Source organism: Zea mays, chromosome 10 (assembly GCF_902167145.1).
Source record: "Zea mays cultivar B73 chromosome 10, Zm-B73-REFERENCE-NAM-5.0, whole genome shotgun sequence".
NCBI lineage: Eukaryota > Viridiplantae > Streptophyta > Magnoliopsida > Poales > Poaceae > Zea > Zea mays.
The window spans coordinates 151,455,526-151,482,249 of record NC_050105.1 but is presented as its reverse complement, the minus strand read 5'-3'; the positions used below and the strand labels follow the sequence as shown (position 1 = coordinate 151,482,249).

Sequence of the window (26,724 nt, the reverse complement as noted above, 5' to 3'; positions counted from 1 at the left end):
CTCTTTCCTCTCTCTAACGTTTCCTTGCTAATATTGTTTTGAGTTTGCTCACAAAGTCATACAAATCCATTTGAGCAACTCATAGCAAGATAAACAATCTTCCGCACTCGGATTTAATTCTAACGCTAACCCTGGCCTTAGTGCAAATTTAAGTTTATAAATTTTAGGTTTCGCCTGTTCACCCCCCCTCTAGGCGACTTTCAATAAGACCTAAATGATTCCGATTAGATTATGGTTGTTACACTAGGACGAGATAAGCAAAGTGGTTAGGACAAGATGAGATAAGATAGATTCTTTTACGGTGAGATGAATCTGTTAAGCTAGATACATTTTAAAGAGGATCATCTAGGTTGGTCTAGTTATCTTATAAACATATTTTTTATGCCTAAGTATATGCAGATGCAATTGTGGATATTAATCGACAACTCATCACACTCAATCAAAGAAACGAATCAAACAGTTATCATAAGGACAAACACTCAAGCATATAAATATTTACAAAAATAGTTTTGATTTGGTTCCTAAGATTAGGTCTCCTATTCCTAAAAGTCACTTTAGGTGCAGGATTTCAAAGTGTGAAATCCACTTTTGTCTTTAGAAGTGAAAATGTAAGAATAATCAGAGTAAAGCGGCAATATATGAGAAAAGATTAAGAAAAGTTTAGAAAGAATCAGAGTCACAAGGGTAAGTAGGTAAGGGTTATCCAGTTCTATCTAGGTTTAGTCCTATAGTCAACATCGCTCTGATACCACTTCTGTCACACCCCGGTTTTAGGGGCACCAAAACTTGGGCGCGAATCATCACCAAGTGTGCTGGGACCAAGTCTCACACATATGATGACCGATGGTACAAAAACGAATGCCACATCTTTACTATATAATAAGAGTTCTGTACAAAATAGCTAAATAATTACATCATATGCAGACAACGATCCAACAATCCTAGTTGACTGGGAGACGGCGGCCTAGACCACTCACGAACTCATCACGACATCCTCCACGTGCCTCATCCTGTGGTACCTGTTCTTGACCTAGGGGATGTGAGTACATCAAGGGTGAGCTCACATACTTTTATCACTCAACAAGTTGTGGGGAATAATGTGCATGAACTCACCAAAGGTGGGAGCTCATGTGAAGTGTAAGGCTTACCAAAGGAGATGGTTAAAGCTGAGCGTTGCATTTAAAGTCGGTTAAAATTTTATTAGCAGTTACTAAGTATAAGTAGATACTAACCCAATTAAGTAAGAGATCAAATTAATAACAACACCCACAATGCAATGTATATGACGGATTAAGTTTAGTTTCATAAATTAATCATGCGAGAGTCTTGAGCTGCTCATGACCGCGAGCACGGCTGATATACCAGTTGTACACTCTGCAGAGGTTGCGCCCTTTACCCACAAGTCGTGTATCCTGTCTAGCCAGGGTTAGCTAGACCCTTAGACACTTTCGAGGTGAATGGCTATGGATCCACTACGAGGCCTTTACAAAGTTCCACTAGCTTTAGAAAACCCGCTATAGTGGGCCGACCAAGAGGAGGAAAATGGCCCAAGGCGTGGCTTCCTCTTTTTTTCTTTTTTATTTTCCATTCTTTTGTTATTTCCTTTATTTAGGTAGATTTCATTTTCCTATTCAAATTTGATTTTGAATCATAAATCAAATACACAAGAAAACTATCAGCATGGATGCAACCATTGTTATTAGTTTATATATATAAGTGTGTATATACACACACACACACAATTAACATTCATTAAAAAGAAAATATGATTTATGAAATAAACACATAGTCAATATACTTTGCTATTATTTATTGAACAACTAAAGTCTTAGAAATTACATTTTAGGGTTTACAAATCCTACCCCCTTAAAAATAATCTCGATCTTGAGATTACGATGGGCTAGAGAAAAAGGTGGGGAAATTCTACTTGCAACTCATCTTCTCTCTCCCAAGTAGCTTCATCCTATGTGTGATGGCTCCATTGCACTTTGCACATCTTGAACACTTTGTTTCTGGTAACTCAGGACAGGATATCAATGATCTTGGTGGGGTATTACATGTAGGTCAGATCGCCCTGCACACTGAGTTCCTCCATCGGTAGTTGCTCTTCTGGCACTCTGAGGCACTTCTTCAACTGGGACACATGAAATACATCATGTACATCTGTTAGATGGCTGGGTAACTCTAGTTGATAAGCCACTTTCCCAACTCGCATTAGGATTTTGAAGGGTCCAATAAAGCAAGGTGACAACTTCCCTTTAACTTTAAACCTTCTCTTACCCTGAATTGGTGACACCTTGAGGTACACATGATCACCTTCCTCAACTCTAGTTGTCTTCTTGGGTATTTGCATAACTCTTCTGCCTTGACTGTACAGTTCTCAGGTTCTCCCGAATTATTCGAACTTGTTCCTCTGCTTCTTTTATAATCTTCGGCCCAAAGAACTGTCTTTCACCAGTCTGATTCCAATACGGCGGGGTTCTATACTTCCTTCCATATAATGCCTCAAATAGGGACATCTTCAAACTGGTCTGATAATTGTTATTATAGGAGAACTCCGCGTAGGGTAAACTCCTGTCCCAACTGCCACCATGCTTAAGAGCACAAGCTCTCAACATATCCTCTAGCAACTAATTGGTCCTTTCAGTTTGAACATTTGTTTAGAGATGGTAGGCTAAACTAAATTTTAGCTTTGTGTCCATACTCTCATGAAGACTCTTCCAAAATCTTGAAGTAAATTGAGATCCCCGACCAGAAACAAACTTCTTAGGTACTCCGTGTAGGCACACAATTCAAAACATATATAACTCTTCCAACTGAGTGCCCTTATAGGTAGTCTTTGAGAGCACCTAGAGGGGGGGGGGGGTGAATAGGTGATCCTGTAAAATCAAACACTAAACAGCCACAAAACTTGGTTTTGAAAGAGTTAGAGCGACTAAGTAGCTTTGAGGCGAGTTCTTGTGAACAAAACAATCACAGAGAAAGTAACACAAGAGACATGCGATTTTTATCCCATGGTTCGGCCAAGTAACACTTGCCTACTTCCACGTTGTGGCGTCCCAATGAACGAGAGTTGCACTCAACCCCTTTCAAGTGATCCAATGATCAACTTGAATACCACGACTTTCTTCCTTATAGTTTTCTTCCTGTTTGCAAGGAATCTCCACAAGTTGGAGCCTCTCGCCCTTACAATATTGATCACAAAGAATGCACAAGAGTAAGGTTGGAGAGCAACACACACAAATCCGCAGCACACACATGCACACAAGCCAAGACTTGAGCTCGAAACGTAGCACAAAGAGTTCACAACTAGAATGGAGCTCAAATCACTAACACAATCGATCAAATGCGCGGAGACGGAGTGTGGGAGTCTTAGAATGCTTAGTGAATGCTTAGGTGTTTTCTCCATGCGCCTAGGGGTCCCTTTTATAGCCCCAAGGCAGCTAGGAGTCGTTGGAGGCCAACTTGGAAGGCCAAACTTGCCTTCTGTCGGGTGGTGCACCAGATAGTCCGGTGCACCACCGGACAGTCCCTGTAGCTGTCCGGTGCGCGATCGCCTTCCAAATCATGCGCATCCGACCGTTGGTCCTTAGGGTCGATTGGCGCATCAGACACTGTCCGGTGCATACCGGACAGTCCGGTGTGCCCAACCGACCGTTGCTGCGGGCCACGTGTCGCCCGTGGATTGCGCGGCCGACTGTTGCGCTGGCGACCGTTGGCTCACCGGACAGTCCGGTGAATTATAGCCATACGCCGCCGTCAAATCCCGAGAGTGGCGAGTTCACCGCGGACCAGCCTGGCGCACCGGACACTGTCCGGTGTGCCAGACTGAGCTGAAGTTTTACTGCTCACAACCAAGTCATTTGCAATCCGATTCCTCTCTTTTCAGCACTGTTTCTGGCACTTAGACAAACAATGTTAGTTCACAAAAACAATGTACTAAGTCTAGAAACGTACCTTTTACTTTGATTTGCACCTTTCACATATTTAGCACATAAATACTCAAATAATGTGTTGGACATCTAATCACCAAAATACTTATAGAAATTGCCTAAGGGCACATTTCCCTTTCAGTCTTGACCAGGATAAAGTGAGCTACCTTATTTACTCTATCCATGATCACCCATATGGAATCATAACCCTTCGAGGTGCGAGGCAACCCGACTATGACATCCATACCGATTTCCTCTCACTTCCATTCAGGTACTTGTAACAGATGGAGTAATCCAGCTAGTTTCTGATGTTCAACTTTTACCCTTTGACAGACATCACATACAGCCACATGTGCGACGACATCCCTTTTCGGACCATACCACCAGTACCTTTATTTTAGATCTAATGCATTTTGGTGCTACCAGGATAAATAGAATAGGCTGAGTCATGAGCTTAATTGAATATGGTCTCACGGAGACTGTCTATCTTAGGAACACATATTATGTTCTTGAACCAGATTGTGCCTTGCTCATCTTTCATGAAGTCTGGACCTCTGCCTTCAACCATCAAGTCTTTGATCTCTTGAATCTTAGCTTCACCAACCTGACCTTTCCGTATCTCTTGCTCCAAGCTAGGTTCCACCTCCATAGTGACTCCCTCCGCATGAGCAACTATTCCCAGGTTGATTCAATCAAACTTCTCTGCCAACCTGTCGGGTAACTGGGCAGCCATAGCTGCATGGGCATGGTCCTTTCGACTCAAGGCATCTGCAACCATATTTGCCTTGTCTGGATGGTAGTGAATGTCCAAGTCATAGTCCTTGATGAGTTCCAACCAACGGTGTTGTCTAAAGTTGAGATCTTTCTGGGTAAAAATATACTTCAAACTCTTATGATCCGTATAGATTTGACGCTTGGTTCCCATTACATAATATCTCCAAATCTTGAGGGCATGCACTACGACAGTCATCTGTGAACTATTTACGTTATTCGAGCAAAAAACCACAATTTATGGCTTGTGTCCTAAGTGGGAGGTTGGTTGTTGGACCGGGAGTGACTAACGCACGTGGGGAGGTTGACCTAGTGCATGAGCAGGGCAATGCACCTGACAGCTTGGCGTGGAGTGTAGGGGCACGCGCTGGTGCAGTCCAGTCAGGTAGGGGTGGTCGGACAGGACTTCCTCTAACATTTGGAATCTCAGTACTCCCAATATACTATATATATGTTATGAGTCTATCAGACATACATATGTTAAATTTGTCGCTGATTTAATCAAACAAATCCTGTTAACTAAACGTGAAAGTGTGAGCTTGTACACAGTAGCTATACATATTTTGAGGTCTTTGTTTTACCGATGTTTAATTTTGCTGATTTTTCAAATTTCTATTTTACTTGTGTTTTGATGATGATCACCCCAAGATGGCTCCATCCTCATTACAAACAATAATATTGCTTCGTGAGATCATCCCATTATAGAAAATAGAGAAAATCGTTCCAAAACTAGATGCAACCTAAATATTTATGGTGTCACGACGGTGTCTTGCTAATAATAATAATAATAATAAGCCTATTTCAACATTGGTATCTAACAAAACAGTAGTATTTGCTTATAAATGGGGAAGGACGTAGGCGTCACGCCACAGAATATATAAATGCGTACGCGTCAACCACCCACTAGCATGCCGCCTCTTTCCGCAGGATACCAGACTCTCCTCCGATGGGTTAGAGTTTCGAAGCTGTAGCATAGCTCCCATTACCATATTTGACAGGGAGCCATGGTGTGAGTGCATCAACCAGCCTTTTGATGTCGTCCGAGGAATGGGAAGCACTAAGAGTGATTCTCAGCCTGCCAAGACGTCCAAGATCAGTTTATCTTCCTTCACAGTATGGAAGAAGAGAGCCTTTTTTTATAGATATATGTCCAGCATGACAGAACTAAATGATGGAATAATGACAAGATTTTTTTTTATGTCCAGCAAGTTCTAGCAGCAATTCTGTATGACAGAACTAAATGATGGAATAATGACAAGTGAGGTGACCTGCACGAGTTGGGTGGCACCGTGGGTGGTCTGATTGGTGTAACATGAAATCCAGATCTTAGCAAATACCTGAAAGTATTACTATTAGAAACATGAAGCGCAACGAGGCTATCAACAAAGCAAGCAAAGGAAACAGGGAGAAAGGGCACCTGCTAGCCCTGAGCGCTCCTGCTTCACTTCCAACCACAATGGAAATTATGGGACTAGTTATCTCGAGCTTGGTCAATGAGGCAAAATACTGCACATGCCTCCAGATCACTGATCTCCGCCATGTCTCCTTACTCGAGACATAGAGTGCCGCTGAAATCAATAATTCCATTTAGAAAGCACCCCCTGTTCTATTTAAGTCCTCGTTCATAAAGGCAAATTTGAAAGCAAAAACAGCATGTTACATCCTTTTTCCTTGTACAGGTATGTAACTGGAAATGTTAATTAGTACATTTATTGGATTTTAGCTCAACATATTGTTGAAAGGAACATCAATTTGTAGAACTGGCACATGGGTTAAATAATGAATATTACCATGCACAGAAGCAACAACTGGCACTGGCAAAGCAGTTGAAAATATGAACGAGCGACCTCGCGACTGAATCAGCCTTTTCCATTGAGTGCTGCCAAATATATTACAATCTTTTAGTTATGAATCTAGCAACATTTACATCTACTGATAATCTTATTCCTAGTCAACTTGTGATATCGAACTGGGAAACTTCTTTAGAAATAAACACAATCCTATTTCCTTTCTAGTGAAAATCTGTTTATGAATCAGCAGATGAAATCTATCTGTCTAAAAAATATAGGATATACACAATATGCAATATGGTAGACATGTTTAACTGCGGCGGATATATGAATGGGATAACGTGCTCATCATGGTTGGGTGTGAGAATTATGAAGGTTTACATGTTTCTGCAAACTCTCTGAGTTAATGTATTCCATTCTAAGAACTTGCTGATGCGAGCTAATTGGAAGAATTTGTAGCGCTGAGCCTTCGAGTTTGTACCACAGACTCTCATGCTTAGACAAGAGTATATTACCTGCATGTTATAAAACCACCCTGGCAGCCGGCAGCCTTGCTTAAGGTGCCAACACCTATGTCAATGTCCTTTTCACATTCAAACAGCTCAGCTGCACCACCACCATTCTCACCGCAAACAAGTGTCCCATGAGCCTTGACAAAAGAAAAATGTGAACGGCACTCAATCAGTACAAAGATCTGCAAGAAAAAAAACTTGCTTGCGAGGAGATAAAATACTAACATCATCGATGACCAACAAATAACCATACTTTCTGCGTAATTTAATAAGTTCAGGAAATGGAGCGAAATCACCATCCATGCTGAACAGGCTGCACTTTATTATAAAATAAAAGGGGTTTTCATATTGTTAGTCTAATAAAGTACATATACAAGCAATTGCTACGCATCAGCATTAACAAAAACACCAACGCTTAGTCAGTGGTGACTTGCCTATCTGTGACAACAACTTTCTTTTCCAATGAGCAACTGGACCTGCAGGGATTATAAAACTATAGCTGCTGCTAATTCAAGTAGTGTGAGTACACTGAATATTACTGCAAAGCGAAGAACAAACGTACAGCAGGAAATCGAGATGGAACATGTCACAGTGCTTGTACACAAACACTAATGCTTCTTGCTGCCGCTCCAAAAGGCGAATCCCATCAATGATTGAAGCATGGTTCAGCGCATCTGAGAAGATGGCAATTCTCTCGTGCTCTGCAGGTTTTCTTCCAGGGGACAAAAGAGAGGTAATACTCCCCAGGGCTGTAATTGCAGCCATGTTGGCAGAAAATCCAGTGGGGCAAAGAAGGCAATCCTGCAGAACCACTACAGGATAAGGATCCGAAGTTGCAAATTTTCAATCTGAATACGTCAATGGATACCTCTTTTTTCTTCAGTCGTGCTAATGATTCCTCCACCAATTTGTGATAAGTAGTATAACCACATATCAACGCCGAGCCTCTTGGCCCCATGCCATAATCTTGAGCTGCCTGGCAAGCACCAACTAAGTCAAAGTCAATTGATATATCAAGTAGTGGCCACAGCCCAAAGCGCAGCATTGGCGGCACACCTTCACAGCAGCCTCACGGACTGCCGGATGCGAGCTGAGGCCCATGTAGTCATTCCCTGAGAAGAGGATCAGGTTTCCATCCAGCTGTTCTTCCTGTCCACCCGCCTCATCGCCTAACCAAATCTTACCGAGAGGAGAAGGCAATGAATATGTGTGTGTTTAGCATGTGCTACAGTACAGAGGGGAGTTTTTCTTGGCACTGACCTTCGGCCAGCCACTGGTGCAGGGTGTCGCGGTCGAGGCGGATCTCGACGGCGGCATGGTCCCAAGGCCCCGGGCCGTCGAAGGTCCTCGGCGCCGCGGTCGGCGCCGCGAGCGCGATGGGGCGCGTGGCACGTAGCAGGCTCCTGGCCTCCAGCCTCGCGAGCGCGGCGTCCACTAGCGCGTCCCACTGCCCCATTTCGTCGAGCAGGCGGCGCGCCGCACCGGGCGAGGGACTCGTGACAGAAGGTGCAGCGGGGGAGGGAGAACGCCTCTGGTGCGGATGAAGTTATTTGCGATTGTAATATTTTCCTCGTCTGGCTTCGCCACTTTAAGTGCTCCGCAGCGAGTTCTCGTCATTTTGGCATCTTCATGGGAGCTCACTCGCTAGCTTGGTACAAATTTTGTTTTAGTCAATGCTAAATTCGTAGGATCTTTAATCTTTGCTTGCAGTGACTCTTCTGTTAAAGATGTATATTTGGGTCGGGTCTGATATTCTGCCCGAAGCACCAAAATAAAAAAACATAGTCCAAGCATGGCACGACCTGAAATTATGCATCGGGTCATGCTTGAGCCGAGGTCACGCCCCACGAGCGGGCACGAGCACGGCCCGTTGAAAGCACCTAGAGGGAGGTGAATAAGTGATATTGCGAAATTAGCTCTAAACAACACACTTGATTTATAAAACATGTTAGTGAGAACTAAAACCAAGTTAGGATGAGAAGAGAGAAGAAAAGAGAACTCTTCACTTGATTGCTCCTTTAAGATGAGTGTTAAACTTTGGAGCAATATTACAAGTGAGTATGAGAACTTAAGAATATAGTAATCACAATAAGTAAAAATGGACAAGAAACACAACGATTTTTACCGTGGTTCGGTCAATACCTACTCCACGTGTGATGACCTCCTTTTGTCAAGGGTTGCACTCAACTCCTATCAAGTGATCCAAAGATCAAACTTGAGTGCTACAATTGTCTTCCTGATGTCAATATCTCGTTGTGAGGAATCTCTATAAATTAGAGTCTCTCACACCTTACACAAATAATCACAATCAAATCCGGAGTAAGGAGAGGAGTAAAAATGCACACAAGAGCACAATTGCAGCTACACCACGCACACAAGCAAAGAAGAGAGCACACGAATCAAAACGACAGAGTCACAGCTCAAGAACGCGCTCAAATTTCTCTCTAACAAATCAAAAACGTCGTCGCGGAGTTTCGGAGTTGTGGGGTGCTCAAAGTATATTTTGGGGTCTGCTCCATGGCGCATAGGGGGTCCTTTTATAGCCTCAAGTATAGGTGTACATTTGGGTTGGGCCTGAAGCACGAAAAAAGCACGACACAAAATATTTTAGTGTCGGGTCGGGTTTGGGCCGAGGTTGCGGCCCATGGGCGGGCACGAGGATAGCCTGTTTAAGGCAGACACGAAATGGCTCATATAGAGACACGAAATGGCCCATATATTATTAAAACCACACTTCATTCCACACTTTCATGTACTTGATAAAGAACACAAAGTTAGGGATGATGCTAGTTAGATATTTTTTGCAGCTTTGAATTAGAGTATGCGTTGTAATTTTACTTTTGTTATGAACATTAGATAATGAATTGAACTTACGAACTCTGTATAGACAGGCACCGGACTGTCCGGTGGGGGCACCCGATTGTCTGGTGCTCCATCTAACTATTAGAGCTAGCTGACGTGGCTAATAACCATTGGCTGACTATCATACCGTACTGTACAGCGCTCTGCACAGACCGTCCGGTGAATTATAGCCGAGGGGGCGACTGAAACCGAGAGCGGTCTCTTCGACCGTACAATCGTCGGATTGTTTGGTGCACACCGGACTGTCCGGTGCTGCCCACACCAATGCAGCTTGTTCCTTTTTTGGCTTGACTTCAGATGATCCCTATCATTTAGGCAAATATGATGAGTGCCTAAAACAATTGACTAAGTAATAGAAACATACCTTTATCACTTTGATCCATAAAGGTTTATAGTATGCCCATTTTCAAGCCAAAAAGTATTTTTCTTATATTCCTCAATTTGCTTTTACAACCACATGTGATCATGCTCATAAGAGAAGTTGTTAGTTCATGGTAATGTGTTGAGCATTTAATGACCAAAACAACTAGAATTGTCCCAAGGGCACATTTCCCTTTCATTCTCTCCCTTTTTATTGATTTATGCCAACACACCAAAAGCCAGTCAAAGAGGCACTAACATAATCAAATATGAGCCAACTTTTGCAAACTGAAATTGTCGGGTACCATAATTAGGGGTACCCCCAACGCTCCTAAACACGGCTGGTAACCACCGTCAGCACAAGCTGCAAAGACTGATGGGCGCGATTCAGGTCAAGGCTTCGTCTACTCAAGGGACGCGATCTCGCCTCGCCCGAGCCCAGCCTCGGGCGGGAACAGTAGTCCCAGGCGAATTCACGCCTCGCCCGAGGGCCTCCTCAAGCAACAGGCACGCCCTCGACTCACCCAAAGCCCAGCTCGGACAGGCTTCGTTGTGAAGCAACCTTGGCCAACTCAACTTCACCAACCGACCGCGTCGCAGGCGCATTCAATGCGAGGATCGCCTGACACCTTATCCTGACACATGCGCCTCAGTCGGCAAGGTCGAAGTGACCGCAGTCACTTCGCCCTTGCACTGACCGACCTGACAGGAAAACAGCGCCGCTCGCCCCTCTCCGACTGTTGTGCCACCCGCCAGGGTGAGGCTGACAACAGCTAAATCCAGCCTCAGGCGCAACAGGAAGCTCCGCCTTGCCCGATCTTGGGCCTCGACCTCGGGAGGAGGTCTCCGCCTCGCCCGACCCCAGGGCTCGACCCCCGCCTCGGCCTCGGAAGGTGGTCTCCGCCTCGCCCGACCCCAGGGCTCAGCCTCAACCTCGACCTCGGAAGGTGGTCTCCGCCTCGCCCGACCCCAGGGCTCGGCCTCAACCTCGGCCTCAGGAGGAGTCTCCGCCTCGCCCGACCTTGGGCTCAGACCGACCACGCCACAGAGAATACATCATTACCCTACCCCTAGCTAGCTCAGGCTACGGGGGAACAAGACCGGCGTCCCTTCCAGGCTCGCCCCGGTAACAAGTAATGATGGCTCCCCGCGTGCGTCCATGACGACGGCGGTTCTCAGCCCCCTACGGAAGCAAGGAGACGTCAGCAAGGTCCCAGCAGCCCCGACAGTTGTGCTTCTACAGGGCTCAAGCGCTCCTCTGACGGCCACGACACCGCGTACACAAGGCTCTAGCACCTCTCCGACAGCCACGTTGGCATGTACATAGGGCTCTGGCTCCTCTCTGCCGGACACGTTAGCGTATAGCTACACCCCCATTGTACACCTGGACCCTCTCCTTGCATCTATAAAAGGAAGGTCCAGGGCCCTCATGCGAGAGGGTGGTCACGCGGGAGCACGGGCTAACGAACAGGCTCGCTCTCTCTCTCTCGCGAACGCTTGTAACCCCTACTGCAAGCGCATCTCCCCGTGGCGCAGGATAACACGAGTCGTGGTTTTCCCCCCTTGTGTTTCATCTCGCGCCAACCCATCTGGGCTGGGACACGCAGCGATAATTTTACTCGTCGGTCCAGGGACCCCCCGGGGTCGAAACGCCGACAGTTGGCGCGCCAGGTAGAGGCCTGCTGCGTGTTGACGAACAACTTCTCGTTGAGTTCCAGATGGGTAGTCTCCAGCAACCTCTTCAGCCCGGGACGCCGCTCCGTTTTGGGAGTCTCGAGTTCATGTCCCTCGACGGCAGCTATGACATGGTACTCCTTCCCCCCGCAGTGCGACAGCGAAACGGCAACCGTCAGCTTGCCCGGCGGCGGCGGACTCGGCGACGTCTTCCCCCCCATGGCAGAAGAGCAGCATCCGGTTTTGTCCCGTCACCTTCCTCGCCGCAGGAGGAGGAAGCGGGGCAGCCGTGGCTAGGCGGGAGGCGACATCTCATCGGCTGTCGAGCGAGTCGACGATGCCGGCACCCCGGCGGGGGACGTGCCGGGCGTTGACCTCGCGCCTGAGACGACAGCGAGTGTCGTTTCCCCGCAACGTGCCAACCCCAAGCGGACAAATGACGCCAGCACACTCGCGGAGGGCTTGCTGGGCGTTAGCCTCGTACCTGAGATAACGGTGCAGTCCGTCCCTGACGCGACATCATCACCATCCATCGATCGAGAGGTACCGTCTGTTTTCCACCCTGTGCCTTTTAGATTCAGCTTCGATCCACCAAGCGACCCCGCTTCGGTGAGCACTTTCATAAAGGCATATCCTAACCTTCCGGGGTACCATATGTGGTCAACCTAGGACCGACTGACGACCGTCTCGACCTACGGGCCCCCGGGTTCCGAGGAAGAGGACGAGCCCGACTCTGGTTGGGATTTATCCGGGCTCAGTAATCCCAATGCCATGCGAGACTTCATGACCACATGTGACTACTGCCTCTCCGATTGCTCCGATTGTGGCCACAGCCTTGACGACGAGGGTTGTGGCCCAAGTCGCGAATGTTTCCACGTTGATCTAGGGGGTCACGACGAAGGCAACCACCTTGGTATGCCGGAGGACGATGATCCCCCTAGGCCTGCGCCTCGCGTTGACATCCTGCGGGAGCTAGCTGTGGTCCCAGTCCCTGCGGGGGGTCAGGACACACAACTCGAGCAAATCCGCGAGATGCAGGCCAAGCTCGACGAGGAAGCAGGACAACTTGTGCAGCTCTGGCAAAACATCGAGCAGGAGTGGGCAGGCCGAGCACTCGCCGGAGAGGCGCGTCATCAGGCCCGGGATGTCCAGCGTCGTATCGCTGACGATGCCAGGGCAAAGCTGCCCCCGGCCTCCAGCGGGGTCGGCCAGAATCTGGCTGCAGCGGCAATGCTGCTTCGAGCGATGCCGAAGCCATCCACCACCGAGGGGCGGCGTATCCAGGGAGAACTCAAGAATCTCCTGGAGGATGCCGCGGTCCGACGGGCCGAGAGCTCTGCCTCCCGAAGGCAAGGGTGCCCCCCGGAGCATCGTGCAGCAACTTCCTGATTTATGCGGGAGGCCTCGGTCCACACCGGGCGCACACGGGACGCGACACCTGCGGCCCCGGGTCGCCTCGGCAACGAGCACCACCGCCGCGACCGTCGAACCTGCCTCGACGAGAAGGTGCGCCGAGGCTACCACCCCAGGCGTGGGGGACGCTACGACAGCGAGGAGGATCGGAGCCCCTCGCCCGAACCACCAGGTCCGCAAGCCTTCAGCCGGGTCATACGACGGGCGCCGTTCCCGACCCGGTTTCGAGCCCCGACTACTATCACCAAGTACTCGGGGGAAACAAGGCCGGAACTGTGGCTTGCAGACTACCGGCTGGCCTGCCAGCTGGGTGGAACGGACGATGACAACCTCATCATCTGCAACCTCCCCTTGTTCCTCTCCGACGCCGCCCGAGCCTGGCTGGAGCATCTGCCTCCTGCACAGATCTCCAACTGGGATGATCTGGTCAAAGCCTTCGCTGGAAACTTCCAGGGCACGTACGTGCGCCCTGGGAACTCTTGGGATCTTCGAAGCTGCTGCCAGCAGCCAGGGGAATCCCTGCGGGAGTACATCCGGCGATTTTCGAAGCAGCGCACTGAGCTGCCCAACATCACCGACTCGGATGTCATCATGGCGTTCCTCGCCGACACCACTTGCCGCGACCTGGTGAGCAAACTGGGTCGCAAGACTCCCACCAAGGCGAGCGAGTTGATGGATATCGCCACCAAGTTCGCCTCTGGTTAGGAGGCAGTCGAGGCCATCTTCCGCAAGGACAAGCACCCTCAGGGACGCCAGCAAGAAGACATCCCTGAGGCGTCCTACCAGCGCGGCACGAAGAAGAAGGCCAAGAAGAAGTCGCAAGCAAAGCGCGATGCCGCCGACGCAGATCTTGTCGCTGCCGCCGAGCACAGGAACCCTCGGAAGCCTCCCGGAGGGGCCAACTTATTCGACAAGATGCTCAAGGAGTCGTGCCCCTATCACCAGGGTCCCGTCAAGCACACCCTTGAGGAGTGCGTCATGCTTCGGTGCTACTTCCATAAGGCCGGGCCCCCGGCGGAAGGTGGCAAAGGCCAAGACAACGACAAGAAGGAGGGCGGCAAGGCAGAGGAGTTCCCTGAGGTCCATGGTTGTTTCATGATCTACGGTGGGCAAGTGGCGAACGCCTTGGCTCGGCACCGCAAGCAGGAGCGCCGGGAGGTCTGCTCGGTAAAGGTGGCGGCGTCAGTCTACCTAGACTGGTCCGACAAGCCCATCACCTTCGACCAAGGCGACCACCCCGACTGCGTGCCGAGCCCAGGAAAGTACCCGCTCGTTGTCGACCCCGTCATCGGCAACGTCAGGCTCACCAAGGTCCTCATGGATGGAGGCAGCAGCCTCAACATCATCTACGCCGAGACCCTCGGGCTCTTGCAAATCGATCTGTCCATGATCCAGGCCGGTGCGGCGCCCTTTCACGGGATCATCCCCGGGAAGCGCGTCCAGCCCCTTGGACAATTCGATCTGCCCGTCTGCTTCGGGACTCCCTCCAACTTCCGAAAGGAAACCCTCACATTCGAGGTGGTCGGGTTCCAAGGAACCTACCACGCGGTGCTGGGGAGACCGTGCTATGCCAAGTTCATGGTCGTCCCCAACTACACCTACCTCAAGCTCAAGATGTCGGGCCCCAACGGAGTCATCACCGTCGGATCCACGTACCGACACACGTACAAATGCGACGTGGAGTGCGTGGAGTACGCTAAGGCCCTCGCCGAGTCCGAGGCCCTCATCGCCGACCTGGAGTGCCTCTCCAAGGAGGTGCCTGATGCAAAGCGCCATGCCGGCAACTTCGAACCAGCAGAGGCGGTTAAGTCCGTCCCTCTCGACCCTAGCAACGACGCCTGCAAGCAAGTCCGGATCGGCTCCGAGCTCGACCCCAAATAGGAAGCAGTGCTCGTCGACTTTCTCCACGCGAACGCCGAGTTTTTGCGTGGAGTCCCTCGGACATGCCTGGCATACCGAGGGATGTCGCCGAGCACTCGATGGATATCCGAGCTGGAGCCCGACCCGTGAAGCAGCCTCTGCGCCGTTTCGACGAAGAAAAGCGCAGAGCCATAAGCGAGGAGATCCACAAGCTGATGGCTGCAGGGTTCATCAAAGAGGTATTCCATCCCGAATGGTTAGCCAACCCTGTGCTTGTGAAAAAGAAAGGTGGGAAATGGAGGATGTGTGTAGACTACACTGGTCTAAACAAAGCATGTTCGAAAGTTCCCTACCCTCTGCCTCGCATCGATCAAATCATGGATTCCACTGCTGGGTGCGAAACCCTGTCATTCCTCGATGCCTACTTAGGTTATCACCAAATCAAGATGAAAGAGTCTGACCAGCTCGCGACTTCTTTCATCACACCTTTTGGCATGTACTGCTATATTACTATGCCATTTGGTTTGAGGAATGCAGGTGCGACATACCAAAGGTGCATGAACCACGTGTTCGGAGAGCACATCGGTCGAACGGTCGAGGCTTACGTCGATGACATCGTAGTCAAGACGAGGAAAGCCTCCGACCTCCTCTCTGACCTTGAAACGACATTCAAGTGTCTAAGAGCGAAGGGCGTGAAACTCAATCCCGAGAAGTGTGTCTTCGGAGTCCCCCGAGGCATGCTCCTGGGGTTCATCGTCTCCGAGCGGGGCATCGAGGCCAACCCGGAGAAAATCACGGCCATCACCAACATGGGGCCTATAAAAAACTTGAAAGGGGTACAAAGGGTCATGGGATGCCTTGCAGCTCTGAGCCGCTTCATCTCGCGCCTCGGCGAAAAAGGCCTACCCTTGTACCGCCTCTTAAGGAAGACCGAGCGCTTCACTTGGACCCCCGAGGCTGAGGAAGCCCTCGGAAACTTAAAGGCGCTCCTTTCAAACGCGCCCATCTTGGTGCCCCCGCTGCGGGAGAAGCCCTCTTGATCTACGTAGCCGCAACCACTCAGGTGGTCAGCGCCGCGATCGTAGTCGAGAGACGAAAAGAAGGGCATGCACTGCTCGTCCAGAGGCCGGTCTACTTCATTAGTGAAGTGCTATCCGAGACCAAGATCCGCTACCCGCAAATTCAGAAGCTATTGTACGCAGTAATTCTGACGCGGCGAAAGTTGCGACACTACTTTGAGTCTCATCCGGTGACTGTGGTGTCATCCTTCCCCCCTGGGGGAGATCATCCAGTGCCGAGAGGCCTCGGGTAGGATAGGAAAGTGGGCGGTGGCGATCATGGGCGAGACAATCTCGTTCGCTCCTCGGAAGGCCATCAAGTCCCAAGTCTTGGCGGACTTCGTGGCTGAATGGGTCGACACCCAGCTACCAACAGCTCCGATCCAACCGGAACTCTGGACCATGTACTTCGATGGGTCGCTGATAAAAACAGGAGCAGGTGCGGGTCTGCTCTTCATCGCACCCCTCGGGAAGCACTTCCGCTACGTGTTGCGCCTCCATTTCCCGGCGTCAAACAACGTGGCCGAGTATGAGGCTCTGGTTAACGGGTTGCGCATCGCCATCGAGCTAGGGGTTCGGCGCCTCGACGCTCGTGGCGACTCGCAGCTTGTCATTGACCAAGTCATGAAGAACTCTCACTGTCGTGACCGGAAGATGGAGGCCTACTGCGACGAGGTTCGGCGCCTGGAAGACAAGTTCTACGGGCTCAAGCTCAACCACGTCGCTCGACGGTACAACGAGACTGCGAATGAGCTAGCTAAAATAGCCTCGGGGCGGACAACGGTTCCCCCGGACGTCTTCTCCAGAGACATACATCAACCCTCCGTCAAGACCGACGACACGCCCGAGCCCGAGGAGGCCTCGGCCCAGCCCGAGGAACCCTCGGCCACCGAGGGTGAGGCACTATGTGTCGAGGGAGAGCGAAATGAGGTCACGCCTAATCGAAACTGGCAGACCCCGTACCTGCAATATCTCCACCAAGGAGAGCTACCCCTCGACAAGGCTGAGGCTCGGCGACTGGCGCGGCGCGCCAAGTTGTTCGTCTTACTAGGTGATGAAAAGGAGCTCTACCACCGCAGCCCCTCAGGCATTCTCCAACGTTGCATATCCATCACCGAAGGATAGGAGCTATTGCAAAAGATACACTCGAGGGCTTGCGGTCACCATGCAGCACCTCGAGCCCTCGTCGGGAACGGCTTCCGACAAGGCTTCTACTGGCCGACCGCGGTGGCCGACGCCACTAGGATTGTACGCTCCTGCCAAGGGTGTCAATTCTACGCGAGACAGACGCACCTGCCCGCTCAGGCCCTGTAGACAATACCCATCACCTGGTCGTTTGATGTGTGGGGTCTGGACCTCGTCGGTCCCTTGCAGAAGGCACCCGGGGGCTTCTCGCACCTGCTGGTCGCCATCGACAAATTCTCCAAGTGGATCGAGGTCCGACCCCTAACCAGCATCAGGTCTGAGCAGGCGGTGGCGTTCTTCACCAACATCATCCATTGCTTTGGGGTCCCGAACTCCATCACCGACAATGGCACCCAGTTCACTGGGAAGAAGTTCCTGGACTTTTGCGAGGACCACCACATCCGTGTGGACTGGGCCGCCGTGGCTCACCCCATGACGAATGGGCAGGTGGAGCGTGCCAACGGTATGCTTCTGCAGGGACTTAAACCGAGGATCTACAACGACCTCAACAAGTTCGGCAAGCGGTGGATGAAGGAACTACCCTCGGTGGTCTGGAGTCTGAGGACGACGCCAAGCCGAGTCACGGGTTTCTCACCGTTCTTTCTAGTCTATGGGGCCGAGGCTATCTTGCCCACAGACTTAGAATACGGTTCCCCGAGGACGAAGGCGTACGACGACCAAAGCAACCAGACCAGCCGAGAAGACTCGCTGGACCAGCTGGAAGAGGCTCGGGACATGGCCTTACTACACTCGGCGCGGTATCAGCAGTCTCTACGACGCTACCACGCCCGAGGGGTTCGGCCCCGAGACTTCCAGGTGGGAAACATGGTACTTCGGCTGCGGCAGGATGCCCGAGGTCGCCACAAGCTTACTCCTCCCTGGGAAGGGTCGTTCATCATCGCCAAGGTTTTGAAGCCCGGAACGTACAAGCTGGCCAACAACCAAGGCGAGGTCTACAGCAACGCTTGGAACATCCGACAGCTACGTCGCTTTTACCCTTAAGATGTTTTCAAGTCGTTCATATACCTCGTTCTCTATACATACACAAATAGGGTCTAACCATCAAGGAAGGGTCAGCCTTGCCTCGGCAAAGCCCGACCCTCCCTCGGGGGCTAGAAGGGGGGAACCCCCTCTGCGTCAAAATTTTCCTCGGTAAAAGTCTTTCTGCCAGAACGTCTTTCGCGCTTTTCGACTGCTTCGATAGCGGGATCCTAAAAACGACGGAGTACACGTAAGCGGCAAGGCCGACCGAGCCGAGGGACTCCTACGCCTCTGGGATATGGATACCTCACTCATCACCTTCCGCGATAAGTAACTCACGCTCGGATAAGCGATTCTGCTACCGAACAAGTCTTAACGCTCGAAAACTTTTCTGCCAGAAAGATTTTCGCGCCTTCTCGACTATATCGATAACAGAATCCTACGAACGAGTAAGAGTACACGTAAGCGGCGAGGCCGACCGAGCCGATGGACTCCTACGCCTCCGGGATACGGATACCTCACTCATCACCTCCCGCGAAAAGTAACTCTCGCTCGGATAAACGATTTTGCTACCGACGAACAAGTCTTGATACTCGAAACAAGAGGAAAGGAAACACAGCTTTATAACACGACAATAATATGTTTGGGCCTCGGCGGCCGCAAAAAACATACGTATACTACAGACAAACTGTCCCTGCAGGTTCAGACATCAACATAGGGAGCAGCAGCACCCTCGGCATCGTTTCCGCCTTCGGCGGGATCTGGCCCGGCCACGGACGGTGACACGGGCGGAAGGATCTCCACCTCAAAGGAAGATGCCAGCATCACGCTTGGGCCATCGCAGCCAGGGTCTCCTCCAGGGTCCCGGCCCGAGCAGACACCTCGACCGGCCGCTCCGTAGCCTCAGCCAGTTGTCCCCCGAGGACATCAGCCCGGCTCACGGCCTCGGCAGGCGTGACTCCGAGGTTGGTCCCGCTAGCGGACGACCTGGCCAAGCTCCAGCCGCCGCCGCTGCACCTCCTCGGCCTGGGAAGCCACCTGCTCCTGGGCCGACGAAGCCTCTTCTCGAGCCGACTCCGCCTTTGTCCAGGCTGACACCGCTGCCTTCGGCTCCGGCTCATCGCAGAGCAGCTGAGGGTTCTGTAACTAAGCAAGAGAAGCCTTGAGTGGCAAGGCCGACCGAGCCGAGGGACTCCTACTCCTCCGGGATACGGATACCTCACTCGTCACCTTCCGCGCAGGGCAACTCACGCTCAGTTAAGCGGTTCAGCTAGCCAACAGGCGAGTCCTAGTGCTCGAAATGAGGAAGAAACACGGTATTACACTCAAATACCTAGATGTTCAGACCTCGACACCACAATGAACAAACACCGGCACTCAAGGTGCCATTACAAACGGAACTCCGATTCCACTCCCGTGGGTATGAACAACCTCCACATCGGAGGGCCTGCGGGACAGCAAACTCCAGGTGGCTCGCCGCCGACCATTGCAGCAGCAGCGACAACGACCTCCGCCTCGGGCGGTTAAACAGCAGCAGCGATGACCTCAGGGCAAACGCTGCTGTAGGAAGGCCCTCGCCCACATCCCCACACGAGGGGCGAGGACAAGCCGTCAAAGCCAAAGAGCCGGAGGTCTGTCCGCGGGTGGCGCCGACGGTCTCGTCGGTGGAGAAACATCCTCTGGCGACCACCACCTCAGCACCAACGACAGCGGCCACCTGCCCACCAACACCGCACCAGCGAGCGGCGACCGCCCTAAAGTGCACCGGCAGGTCCTCACTCCCGTTCTCGCCACAAAAACGAGAACGGGACTGTCCCAGAACATGAGTACCGCCCTCGCGACGTACAACGTGTTGTGCGACCCCCCGGTGCAGCCGACCACAGTCGCCCGGACGGAGGACGGAATGCTGCACCCTGGCCAGGCAGCAGCAGTTCGCCTTCCCTCGCATGGCTGGAGGACGCCTCCTCCGCAGAGCTGGAGGATGGTTTCCTCCCCCGGATGCTGGAGGAAGAAGCGGGTCGCTGGCCCACGTGGAGGCAGGCCCCGACTTACCTCGCCCCCCGCCACAGCAAGGATGATGAAGATCCTTGAAGCTGAGGGCGGGGCAGAGGCCGCAGCCCGGCTTGCTTCTCCCCACCATCGAACTGGTGGTCACCGTCCTGGGTGACCATTGGTGAGGGAATGCAGCCGGGCTGCTTGATGAAAATCCTTGAAGCCGAGCGATGGCTGAAGGGTGCCAACCTCCGTAAGGTTACGCTTCTCCAACAACAAGACGAAGGCAACGCGGGCGCTCCCCATCCAGGGGCTTGGAAGGTGGAAGGGCGCGATGCATGAGGGGAGTGCGAAGACATGGCTACCGCCCGGGGGGGGGGGTCGATCCCTTTTTAAAGGCGGCTCTCCCCACTCGCGTCCTCAGGCGTCATGGACAAAGTCTTCACCAATGTGCTCCAGGGCCCTCCCCATACGACACGGGGGCTGGGTCCCACACGTCATGCAAGCTGACCCGGAACAGAAGAAGCCAAACCGCCGCACGCGGAGCGTGTAACCGCCCCGCGGTTACAAGCACTCCTCCATCCTCGCCGAAACCAGCGGTTGAAAGGGCGGACCACCGTGCAGGTGGCGTGCAACCACACCACAGGGGCGCACCCCTTCGACTTCGTCACATCCAGCATGGAGGCCCAGGCCCACACGTCAAGTAACCGGCGTGCCGGTTACTACGTGCGAGAAACTGCACTGCCACTTGCGCCAATGCCACGCCTTCTCGACTGCGGAACCAGTGCCGCGATTCGAGGCAACCCTGCGCATGGCCCAACAATGCCAATCGAGCACATCGGTCACGGGTCAGTCAGCCGCGGGAGGAGGCGCGATGGTCGATATGGCCAAAAGTGGGACGGCAGTAATGGCGGCAGCAGGCGAGCGGAAGCAGCAGTCAAATCGTCTGCAGGCTCACGTCCCCTCCTGGAGCAGCAGGGGAGCCCTCTCCCACGGCATGAAGACGACGCGCCCGTGTTCCGTTCCTCGAACGGCTCGCGCAACGGCCGCCCCGCGAACTGCCCGTCCCGTCACATTAACTCCTCGGCAGGGCAAGCGCCACCTTTGGCAGGCGAAGCAGGCGTCGTTTCACCTCCGCCATGATGACCGCGTCAAAAAAGGTGCGCCACGCCGTTTAAATTCATATCCTTTTCCTCTTCCCCTTTCTCTCTCTTGCTACAGGGACCGGGAAAGAGGATATTTCGAAAGGGATCCTTCTCCGCGAAGGAAGCGGGCCCCGAGCCCTCCTACTGATCAGGGGTTCGAAGGCTGGCCCCTTGGAAGGGTTCGATGGTCGCCCCAGAGCACTCGGGCTTCAAGCTCATTACTGATCAGGGGTTCGAAGGCTAGCCCCTTGAAAGGGTTCGACAGCCACCCCAGAGCACTCGGGCTCCGCGCCCACTACTGATCAGGGGTTCGAAGGCTGTCCCCTTGGAAGGGTTCGACAACCGCCTCAGAGCACGCAGAGCAAGGGATGACTCTAGGTACGTCCGTTACATGGCTGAGGCTCGGGCTACGCTCCCGAGGTACCATAGGACATTTCCGAGACCAACAGGAGCGATTTTGTAACGGAATCCCATCAGAGGGAGGCATCGAGCCCTCGGACCCTATCGAACGGGACCGGGTCCGACAAATCACCTGCAGGTACTTTTGGAGCGCGCCTCTGGGCCACTAGCCGACCCTTATCGAACGAGGCACGGGCGTCCACTCGGATCACCCGTTAGCAACTCACTGGAGACACCATGTTCGGCGCCCTCCGAGGGCAACATGGCGCTTTCCCCCCTTCCTCCTTGCGGAAAGGCGACGAAGGGGCATATGATAAAAGTCAAGATAGTCCTTGATCGTCCTCTCGCTCCGTGCAGAGGCTTGGGGGCTGCTCTCGCAAACCCGGCTACGGCCAAACCGTTGACAGCGTCAACAAACCAGCCTGAAAACTCGGAACCTGACCATGCACCCGGGCTACGATCAGATCGCATGAGGGAACAACCAGACCGGGCGAGGCATCACGAAAGGCATTAAGACCTCAGAGGAGTCAAACCACTCCTCCGAGGCCTCGGGGGCTACACCCGGCGGGTGCGCTCGCGCGCACCCACCGGAACAAAGTGTAACCGAGAAGGGCCGGTCCCCTCGCAAAAAATTGTGGCAAAGCCTCCAAGCGAGTACCAACACTCCCTTTGAGGCTCGGGGGCTACTATCGGGTACCATAATTAGGGGTACCCCCAACGCTCCTAAACACGGCTGGTAACCACCGTCAGCACAAGCTGCAAAGACTGATGGGCGCGATTCAGGTCAAGGCTTCGTCTACTCATGGGACGCGATCTCGCCTCGCCCGAGCCCAGCCTCGGGCGGGAACAGTAGTCCCAGGCGAATTCACGCCTCGCCCGAGGGCCTCCTCAAGCAACAGGCGCGCCCTCGACTCACCCGAAGCCCAGCTCGGGCAGGCTTCGTTGTGAAGCAACCTTGGCCAACTCGCCTTCACCAACCGACCACGTCGCAGGCGCATTCAATGCGAGGATCGCCTTACACCTTATCCGGACACACGCGCCTTAGTCGGCAAGGTCGAAGTGACCGCAGTCACTTCGCCCTTCCACTAACCGACCTGACAGGAAAACAGCGCCGCTCGCCCCTCTCCGACTGCTGTGCCACCCGCCAGGGTGAGGCTGACAACAGCTAAATCCAGCCTCAGGCGCAATAGGAAGCTCCACCTCGCCCGACCTTGGGCCTCGGTGATAGTCGCCTAGAGGGGGGTGAATAGGGCGAAACTGAAATTTACAAATATAAACACAACTACAAGCTGGGTTAGCGTTAGAAATATAAACGAGTCCGCGAGAGAGGGCGTAAAACAAATCGCAAGCAAATGAAGAGTGTGACACGCGGATTTGTTTTACCGAGGTTCGGTTCTCGCAAACCTACTCCCCGTTGAGGAGGCCACAAAGGCCGGGTCTCTTTCAACCCTTCCCTCTCTCAAACGGTCCCTCGGACCGAGTGAGCTTCTCTTCTCAAATGAAAGCCGGGAACAAAACTTCCCCGCAAGGGCCACCACACAATTGGTGCCTCTTGCCTTGATTACAATGGAGTTTTGATCACAAGAACAAGTGAGAAAGAAAAGAAGCAATCCAAGCGCAAGAGCTCAAAAGAACACGGCAAATCTCTCTCGCTAATCACTAAAGCCTTTTGTGGAATTGGAGAGGATTTGATCTCTTTGGTGTGTCTAGAATTGAATGCCTAGCTCTTGTAAGTGGTTGAGAAGTGGAAAACTTGGATGCAATGAATGGTGGGGTGGTTGGGGTATTTATAGCCCCAACCACCAAAAGTGGCCGTTGGGAGGCTGTCTGTTCGATGGCGCACCGGACAGTCCGGTGCACACTGGACATGTCCGGTGCCCCCGCCACGTCATCACTGCCGTTGGTTTCTGACCGTTGAAGCTTCTGACTTGTGGGCCCGCCTGGATGTCCGGTGCACACCGGACATGCACTGTTTACTGTCCGGTGTGCCAGTATGGGCACGCCTGCCTTCTGCGCGCGCTGCGCGCGCATTTAATGCGCCGCAGGTAGCCGTTGGCGCGGAGATAGCCGTTGCTCTGGAGTTGCACCGGACAGTCCGGTGCACACCGGACATGTCCGGTGAATTATAGCGGACTAGCCGTTGGAGCTTCCCGAAGCTGGCGAGTTCCTAAGGTCGCTCCTCCTTGGCGCACCGGACACTGTCCGGTGTACACCGGACAGTCCGGTGAATTATAGCGCGAGCGCCTCTGGAAATTCCCGAAGGTGGCGAGTTTGCGTTGGAGTCCTCTGGTGCATCGGACATGTCCGGTGGGGCACCGGACACTGTCCGGTGCGCCAGACCAGAGGTGCCTTCGGTTGGCCCTTTGCTCTTTTGTTGAACCCAACTTTTGGTCTTTTTATTGGCTAAGTGTGAACCTTTGGCACCTGTATAACTTATACACTAGAACAAACTAGTTAGTCCAAAGATTTGTGTTGGGCAATTCAACCACCAAAATTATTTAGGAACTAGGTGTAAGCCTAATTCCCTTTCAATCTCCCCCTTTTTGGTGATTGATGCCAACACAAACCAAAGCAAATATAGAAGTGCATAATTGAACTAGTTTGTATAATGTAAGTGCAAAGGTTGCTTGGAATTGAGCCAATATAACTACTTACAAGATATGCATGGATTGTTTCTTTGTTTTTAAGCATTTTGGACCACGCTTGCACCACATGTTTTGTTTTTGCAAATTCTTTTTAAAGTTCTTTTGCAAATGGTCAAAGGTAAATGAATATGATTTTGCAAAGCATTTTCAAGATTTGAAATTTTCTCCCCTTGTTTCAAATTCTTTTCCTTTGACTAAACAAAACTCCCCCTAAATGAGATTCTCCTCTTAGTGTTCAAGAGGGTTTTGATATATCATTTTTGAAATACTACTTTCTCCCCCTTTTGAACATAATAGGAAAACCAATTGATAATATTCTTTGAAAAGGCTTACACCTAGTTCCTATATAATTTTGGTGGTGGTGCGGTCCTTTTGCTTTGGGCTCTTACTCTCTCTCCCCCTTTGGCATGAATCGCCAAAAACGGAATCATTAGAGCCCTCTAAATGCTATTTTCCCCTTTGGTCATAAATAAATGAGTTAAGATTATACCAAAGACGAAGTCTGGTCCTTTTGCTTTGGGCTCTTACTCTCTCCCCAAAGACGAAGTCCTTTTCTTTGATGCTCATGCTTTTTCTCCTCCAAGAATGGAGAGTGACTTGGAGCGTCGGCGAAGGTTGAGTTACGGAGTGGAAGCCTTTGTCTTCGCCGAAGACCCCAATTCCCTTTCAATACACCTATGACTTGGTTTGAGATAGACTTGAAAACACATTAGTCATAGCATATAAAAGAGATATGATCAAAGGTATATAAATTAACTATGTGTGCAAGTCAACAAAAGAAATTGCGTGAATCAAGAATATTGAGCTCATGCCTAAGTTTGGTAAAAGTTTGTTCATCAAGAGGCTTGGTAAAGATATCGGCTAATTGATCTTTAGTGTTAATGTAAGAAATCTCGATATCTCCCTTTTGTTGGTGATCCCTAAGAAAATGATACCGGATGGCTATGTGTTTTGTGTGGCTATGCTCGACGGGATTATCGGCCATTTTGATTGCACTCTCATTATCACATAGCAAAGGGACTTTGGTTAATTTGTAACCGTAGTCCCGCAGGGTTTGCCTCATCCAAAGTAGTTGCGCGCAACAATGACCTGCGGCAATGTACTCAGCTTCGGCGGTGGAAAGAGCGACCGAATTTTGCTTCTTTGAGGCCCAAGACACCAAGGATCTTCCCAAGAACTGGCAAGTCCCCGATGTGCTCTTCCTATTGATTTTACACCCCGCCCAATCGGCATCCGAATAACCAATCAAATCAAATGTGGATCCCCGAGGGTACCAAAGCCCAAACTTAGGAGTATAAGCCAAATATCTCAAGATTCGTTTTACGGCCGTAAGGTGGGATTCCTTAGGGTCGGATTGGAATCTTGCACACATGCAAACGGAAAGCATAATGTCCGGTCGAGATGCACATAGATAGAGTAATGAACCAATCATCGACCGGTATACCTTTTGATCCATGGACTTACCTCCCGTGTCGAGGTCGAGATGCCCATTGGTTCCCATGGGTGTCTTGATGGGCTTGGCATCCTTCATTCCAAACTTGCTTAGAATATCTTGAGTGTACTTGGTTTGGCTTAGGAAGGTGCCCTCTTGGAGTTGCTTGACTTGGAATCCTAGAAAATACTTCAACTCCCCCATCATAGACATCTCGAATTTCTGTGTCATAATCCTACTAAACTCTTCACATGTAGACTCGTTAGTAGACCCAAATATAATATCATCAACATAAATTTGGCATACAAACAAGTCATTTTCAAGTGTTTTGGTAAAGAGTGTAGGATCGGCTTTTCCGACTTTGAATCCATTTGCAATAAGAAAATCTCTAAGGCATTCATACCATGCTCTTGGGGCTTGCTTGAGCCCATAAAGCGCCTTAGAGAGCTTATAGACATGGTTAGGATACTCACTGTCTTCAAAGCCGGGAGGTTGCTCAACATAGACCTCTTCCTTGATTGGTCCATTGAGGAAGGCACTTTTCACGTCCATTTGATAAAGCTTAAAGCCATGGTAAGTAGCATAGGCCAATAATATGCGAATTGACTCAAGCCTAGCTACGGGTGCATAGGTTTCACCGAAATCCAAACCTTCGACTTGGGAGTATCCCTTGGCCACAAGTCGAGCTTTGTTCCTTATCACCACACCATGCT

General features: G+C 51.4%; 1 protein-coding gene across 2 annotated transcripts; it reads right to left on the bottom strand.

Moving 5' to 3' along the window:
* Window positions 1–5,362: 5,362 nt before the first annotated feature.
* Window positions 5,363–8,562, bottom strand: LOC100191565 (uncharacterized). 2 transcript variants are annotated; one of them, XM_035962860.1, is made up of 11 exons: window positions 8,266–8,562; window positions 8,062–8,184; window positions 7,874–7,981; window positions 7,568–7,806; window positions 7,440–7,481; window positions 7,231–7,318; window positions 7,009–7,142; window positions 6,494–6,582; window positions 6,121–6,271; window positions 5,972–6,040; window positions 5,363–5,778 (listed from the first exon to the last, which is right to left on the bottom strand). In XM_035962860.1, the coding sequence occupies exons 1-11, from the start codon at window positions 8,320–8,322 to the stop codon at window positions 5,655–5,657; spliced, it is 1,224 nt and encodes a 407-aa protein (XP_035818753.1). In that variant the 5' UTR covers window positions 8,323–8,562; the 3' UTR covers window positions 5,363–5,654. The 2 variants fall into 2 exon arrangements, with proteins under 2 accessions (XP_035818753.1, NP_001354017.1); NM_001367088.1 differs by having other exon boundaries at window positions 5,384–5,778; window positions 8,062–8,174; window positions 8,266–8,511.
* Between the last annotated feature and the right edge of the window lie 18,162 nt (window positions 8,563–26,724).

Excerpts from the sequence above, each read along its gene's own strand:
- LOC100191565 (NM_001367088.1), bottom strand. The coding sequence starts at position 8,461 with ATGGGGCAGTGGGACGCGCTAGTGGACGCCGCGCTCGCGAGGCTGGAG. Across the intron at positions 7,982-8,061 it reads TCCGTGAGGCTGCTGTGAAG|GCAGCTCAAGATTATGGCAT; the intron begins GTGTGCCGCCAA and ends GGTGCTTGCCAG. Across the intron at positions 7,807-7,873 it reads CACGACTGAAGAAAAAAGAG|GATTGCCTTCTTTGCCCCAC; the intron begins GTATCCATTGAC and ends GTGGTTCTGCAG.